Raw genomic sequence first — 6,338 nt, forward strand, 5'->3', positions numbered from 1 at the left:
GGGCGAGAAGCTCACCGACGTGGTGCTCATGCAGCTCCCGCCTCCCTATAACTGCGGCGCTCGCGTGGCTCATCCCTCTCCCACGGATACGATGGGGCAGTGTGGTGGGGATAGATTTCTGGGTAGGATGCCTCTCCAACAGGCGTTGCAAGGCATGGATTTCTTCATCAGCGATTGTAACCAAGCAGATCCTATCTCCAGTTATCAACTAGCATCTGCGCCGGATTGTTACCTTTTTCTCCCCCTCCATCGATCTTTGTTTCATGTAGCTCTTGGTCTCAACGGGCACGTTTGGGCCTTCAACCTCCCACTCTGGTCGCAACCATCGCACAGCACCATCAGCATCCCTCAAAAAAGAAATCGAGGAGCCAACTTCCCTCAAAAAATAAAAATCAAGGAGCCAACTACAGAGGAATGAGAATTGAGCGGGCTTCACACGGAGAGAGAGAAAGAGAGGAAAGAAGAAGAGAAAGGCATGCGCAAGAGAGAGAGAGAGAGAGAGAGAGAAGAGAGAGAAGAACAGAAAGGCACGCACGCAAATTATATCCGGTCCCTTCGTCTGTTTCTGAAACGATCTGAAATGAACGCACGGGTGGAACAGTACCCTATGGGCTGTGGCTATCACATATGTAGACCTGTTAAAGACCGATTTAATATCAACTCATGTAGCTCCTGTGTCCTAAAATAACGGCTTTGGTCACAAGACGAGTCTCCATCATAATCACGGAGTTGGTTCATGATCTTCCCAAATTGATAAACATATTCAGCGATAGAACCCAATTGTGGAAGTCCATAAAATTGGCGGATCAGCCTTGGTGTTGATCATGGTCAAACTTCCGCACTACCTGTGAAGAAATATCTGTCCAGAAGATATGACGAAGGCAAACCTCGGCACACCGGGGCCAGAGCATGGTGTTGCTCGTTATGTGCAATGCAGAGAATGATTTTGTGCATCGATAATTGATTGATCGTGCACTAGGCACATATATATAGGTACAAGGGGTGCGGCCGGTATCTTGTCTCATAAAATACATGTACATACAGAGGGAGACAGACACTACAGGTACTGCATACGAAACCCAGACCTACGTACATGTACACATGTTCAACCAACCCCCCCCCCCCCCCCCCTCACATGCAGTCGAAGCGTCGCCCGTGACGCAGAGACTGGACCGAAAACACTCGAATGTCGAGGTGAGTAGTCCCTTCGTCATAACTTCGGCGAACTTCTGATCGGTGGGCACATGTAGAACTCGAACACGACCAAGTGCGACGTGCTCCCTGACTAAGTGAATGTCGAGCTCAATATGCTTTGTCCGTCGGTGATGGACAGGGTTGGCAGCGAGGTACACTGCGGAGACGTTGTCACAGTAGACAAGCATCGCCTTGGTAACATCACATAGCAACTCCTGAAGTAGCTGTCGTAGCCAAGAGCACTCCGCGACGGCGTTGGCCACAGCCCTGTACTCAGCCTCGGCGCTCGATCGTGAGCCCGTGGGTTGTCATTTAGATGACCACGAAATCAGAGAGGGCCCGAGGTAGATGCAGTAGCCGCAAGTGGAGCGTCGAGTGTCGGGACACCCAGCCCAGTCGGCGTCGGAGTAGGCGACAAGGCTGGTGTCAGGTGATGCCTCAGCTGTGGTGCCACGTATGTATCAAAGAATACGTTTCACCAGAGCCAATGAGTATCACGAGGAGCATGCATGTGAAGGCACACCTGCCGGACAGTGTAATGAATGTCCGGACGCGTCAGTGTGAGGTACTGAAGAGCACCGACGAAGGAGCGGTAGAAGGGAGCATCAGACGCCGGAGAACCCTCGACGGCGGACGCCTTAGCCTTCGTGTCGACAAGCGTGGGAGCAGGCTTGCAGTTAAGCATGCCGGCTCGCTCCAGAAGCTCGTAGGCGTACTTCTGCTGATGCAGGAAGAAGCCAGTGGCCCGGCGAACAACCTCGATGCCAAGGAAGTAGTGGAGAGCCCCCATGTCCTTGAGGGCGAACTCGGTGCCGAGGCGTGATGTGATCTGCTGAAGCAGCGCTGGCGAGGACGCAGTCAAGATGTTGTCGTCGACGAGAGGAGGAGGTACGCGGTGGCGGTGCCCTGGTGATAAACAAACAGGGAGGCATCGGACCATGTGGACCGGAACCCCTGCTGCTAAAGGAAGGCCGCGATCCGCTGGTACCAGGCCCATGGTGCCTGCTTCAACCCATAGGGAGAACGAGAGAGCAAGCACACGTGGTCCGGATGGTCGGTGTCAACGAAACCAGTAGGCTGCTGACAGAACACCTGCTCGTCGAGATGGCCATGCAAGAAAGCATTAGACACATCGAGCCGGTGAAGTGCCAGGCACAAGAAACAGCAAGCTGGAGGACAGCGCGAATCGTGCCCGGTTTGACAACCGGGGCGAAGGTGTCGGTGAAGTGCACGCCGGCACGCTGACGGAAGCCGCGCACCACTCAACGTGCCTTGTAGCGCTCGAGAGAGCTGTCGGGGCGAGTCTTATGGCGGAAGACCCACTTGCCAGTGCTGACATTGGCACGGGGAGGCCGCAGGACAAGCTGCCACGTACGGTTGCGCTGTAGGGCGTCAAACTCCTCACGCATCACAGCTAGCCAGTTCGGATCCCGAAGGGCTTCCCGAGCGGAGGGGGGAGTGGAGACAGTGCCGAGGTAGACGCAGCACACGCGTGCTAGGACGAAGTGTCCCAGTCCGAGCCCGAGTGACCACACCGGTGAGAGGTGCAGCCGCGGAGGGGGCCGTGGCGCTAGGGGCTGCGGTGACAGGGGCGGCCGGGGGCCGCGGCGATGGCGGCGGCCGGGGGGGCCGCGGCGACGGGGGCCGCCAAGGGGGCCGCGGCGACGGGGGCGGCCAGCGCGGGGAGCGCGGGCAGGGCCGAGCCTGGTGCGCGGCTGGGCGGTTCGCCAGAGGTGGAGGCAGGGGCGAACCGCGCCGCGGGAGACGCCGAGGGTGACGGTACCTGCTGAAACGGGAACACCAGCTCATCAAAGTACACATGCCGCGAAGTGAAAACGCGGTGGGACACTGGATCATAGCACCGGTAACCTTTGGTGTTGGGAGGATATCCAAGAAAGATGCAAGGAAGCGACCGGGGAGCGAGTTTGTGGGGAGCGGTGGACGCGGTACTAGGAAAACAGAGACACCCGAAAATGCGAAGACCATCATAAGATGGAACCGCACCGAAGAGGAGCCGGTGAGGAGTGTAGTTCGAGCATGGACGACACGGGCAAATGTTAATTAGGAGGCTGGCGGTCGCGAGCGTGTCCAGCCAGAACCTAGGAGGCACGTAGGAGTTGCAGAGCAACGTGCGGACACAGTCATTAAGAGTGCGAAGGACGCGCTCGGCGCGAGCATTCTGTTGTGACGTGTAGGGGCAAGTGAGTCGAAAGATGGTGCCGTGTGATGCAAGAAGATTGTGGACGGTGACGTTGTCAAACTCCTTGCCGTTGTCAGTTTGCAAGGCAAGAATAGGACGACCGAATTGTGTGGTGACATATGAATAAAAGGCTGTGAGTGTGGCAAGAGCGTCGGACTTGCGACGGAGAGGGAATGTCCACACATAATAAGAAAAATCATCCAATATCACCAAATAGTATAAGTAACCCATGCTGCTGGCAACCAGGATGTCCAAACATCACAATGCAATAACTAAAACGGAAAAGTTGAAATGTTTGTAGACTCGCTAAAGGGAAGACAAACGTGCTTGCCAGGACGGCAAGCCTCACAAGTGTGGTCGTCAACCTTATTGCATGAGAAAGAAAAACTCTGAAGAATCTGACGCATAACAGTGGAGTTGGGATGACCGAGGCGGGCGTGCCAAAGATCGACACTAGCAGCGAGGGTGGTGGGACGACGGGTGGTGGTGGCGCCGGAGGAATGCACCGGGTAAAGCTCGTCCGGGCTGTCACATCGGTGGAGTACCATCCGTGTACGGGCGTCCTCACGAGCAAGGCGACGAACAGAAACAAGATTGGTAACTAAGTTAGGAGACACAAGAACATTAGACATGTTAACGGGAGTAGAAGTAGAAGGAAAAGACATATGACCGACACGTGTAATGGGAATGGAGGAACCGTTACCAAGGGTGATGCGAGTGGGAGTATGAACAGGAGTGGCGGCTGTGAGGTTACCGGGATAAGCAGTCATGTGAGCAGTGGCGCCCGAGTCCATGTACCAGTCATCGCCGCCACCGTAGGAACTCGGTGACGGGGCGGAGTGCAGAGCAGCGAGAAGGGTCGGGTCCCACGACTGCGGCACCTGAGGAGGGTAAAACCCGCCGTAGGCCGGCGCGGGGGCGGCGCCATAGGTAGGCGCGGCCCCGTAGGTGGGCGCGACACCGTAGCCGCTGTAGGGGGCGGCGTTCTGCGCGGCAAAGTGGGCCTGGTGCCTCGCCGGACGAGGCCCAAGGATGCCCGGAGCGGGAGCCTGAGGGACCGGCATCGAGTACGCGTGGACGACGCCGGTCCAAGGTTGGTGACGTAAGTCCACAGAGGGGTGGCCTGCTGCTGCTGCGGACGAGGCCCCCCCCCCTCCCCGGCGCCTGTTGTTGCTTGCGGCCGCCGCCGCGGCGGTTGCCGCGGCGCCCGCCACCCGGCTGCTGCTGCTGGGGAGCAGCGGGAGGGGCAGGAGGCGCGGGCGGTAGGGGAAATTACCCCGGAGGCGCGGGGGGCGGCGGCTGCTGGCGCGGCGCGGGTGGGCCGGCCGGGGCTGGGGCGCCACAGGAGGCACCGGCGGCGAGGGCGTGATGCTGCACACGCTTCTTGACCCCCTTCATCCGGCGCTCCTCCAACTGCAAGTACGCCACGAACGTGGGGAAGGAGGGCTCCATCATCAAGGTGAGGTTGGAGGCGGCGTTGTCGAAGTCCTCGTTGAGGCCGGCGGTGAGGGTGCTGAGGAGGAGGTCGTCATCCACCTTGGCGCCGATGTCGCGGTCATCCGCCAACGTCTTCAGGCGGCGGCAGTAGTCATCAATGGACTGTTCATCCTGGTGATAGTCAAAAAATTCCTGCTGCAAAAAAAGCGGCGCTGAAGCTTGTTGTCGGTGAAGAGGCCATTCAGCTTAACCCACATGGCGCGAGCATCGTCACTGGCGCTCACGATCGTGTGAAGCAGGTCCTTGGAGATGGTGGTGAAGAACCACCGGATGATCGTGGCGTCGATCACGGTCCACTCGGGGTCGTCCACCATGGCGCGGGAGTCAATGATGCCGTCAACATAGTCCACGAGGTTGTTCTCGCGGAAGAGCAGCGAAAAGTACGTCTTCCACGTGAAGTACGTGGAGTTGGAGGCATCGAGGACGACGGGGACCCATGCGTGGACGTTGATGTCACGGATTTCAGCGGCATCCACGACGAAGGAGTTGGAGATGGAGGAGGCGTTGGACGACATGGCGGCTAGGGTTTGGGGAAGGGGGCGGCGCAGCAGGGGAAGGGCGGCGTGGCGGGGACGAGAGGACGCACGGGGAGGGAAGGCATGCGTGGGGAGGTGGCGGCTGCGGTGGCGTGGGGCGGCGGCAGATCGAGGCGGCGGCGGCAGATCGAGGGTTAGGTGAGTAGTCGCTAGGATCCCTGCGCTCGACCCCCTGGAAGATGATCCTCGCGTTGGACTAATAGCCCGATGATCAACATCTGAACCGTCGTAAGTCGTAACCCCCCCTTTCTCATGGATCTGGCTGAGCTCGGCATCGGCGGACCGAGAGGGAACTCCGGAAGGTAGTGGTGCCTTGAGGATGCCCTCCACGGCTCCACCTGTGGCTGCAGGTTACCCAACGCAGTCTGGAGATGGGCGACAGATTTCTCCACCCCCGGCTTCCAGGAGTCGAAGCACCTGCATATCGGCCCCCCTTTGATTTCGTTGAGGCTTATCATCGTCCGGTGGATCTCAGCTACTTGCGCTTCTGTGAGGATCAAATTACCAGATCAAGACGATCCTCTCAATCTCTTGCATTATCAGTGGAAAAACAGTAGAATTTTAAGGATACAACTTGGGGAATTTCGCGAGGTCAGAGACCCCGACTTGGTTCGCTAGCTAGGGTTCTACCAACTACAGCATATGCTAAGAATCTTCTTTTTTTCCATCTCCTCCCCTTAGCGTGCCTTATAAGCTAACAGGACAGCTCACAGCTCACAGCTAACGGCACCGTTACAGATCACACGGTGTCGACAAAAGTAACAGTTACAGGAAACGGTGAGGATGAAATCCGAGCCGTTGATATCTCTAGCGCTCATCTTGACCGTCGCTTCTCTGAATCTTCTGTGGCTGCATCTCTTCGTCAGTAAACTCTCGGCTTGGGTCCTGACAATGCCGCCGCCATGACGATG

At 57.7% G+C, this 6,338-nt stretch overlaps 1 protein-coding gene across 1 annotated transcript; it reads right to left on the reverse strand.

Moving 5' to 3' along the window:
* Positions 1 to 4,666: 4,666 nt before the first annotated feature.
* Positions 4,667 to 5,406, reverse strand: LOC141026649 (uncharacterized). The gene is made up of 2 exons (XM_073503490.1): positions 5,116 to 5,406; positions 4,667 to 5,002 (listed from the first exon to the last, which is right to left on the reverse strand). The coding sequence occupies exons 1-2, from the start codon at positions 5,404 to 5,406 to the stop codon at positions 4,667 to 4,669; spliced, it is 627 nt and encodes a 208-aa protein (XP_073359591.1).
* Positions 5,407 to 6,338: the final 932 nt, after the last annotated feature.

The sequence above is a fragment of the Aegilops tauschii genome, chromosome 7, assembly GCF_002575655.3.
Source record: "Aegilops tauschii subsp. strangulata cultivar AL8/78 chromosome 7, Aet v6.0, whole genome shotgun sequence".
In the NCBI taxonomy this organism is placed as follows: domain Eukaryota; kingdom Viridiplantae; phylum Streptophyta; class Magnoliopsida; order Poales; family Poaceae; genus Aegilops; species Aegilops tauschii.

What these genes read in the sequence shown, in the direction of transcription:
- LOC141026649 (XM_073503490.1), bottom strand. Translation starts at nt 5,406, where the DNA reads ATGTCGTCCAACGCCTCCTCCATCTCCAACTCCTTCGTCGTGGATGCC. An exon ending in AGGACCTGCTTCACACGATC is followed by an intron (nt 5,003 to 5,115) that starts GTGAGCGCCAGT and finishes GACTATCACCAG; the next exon opens with GATGAACAGTCCATTGATGA.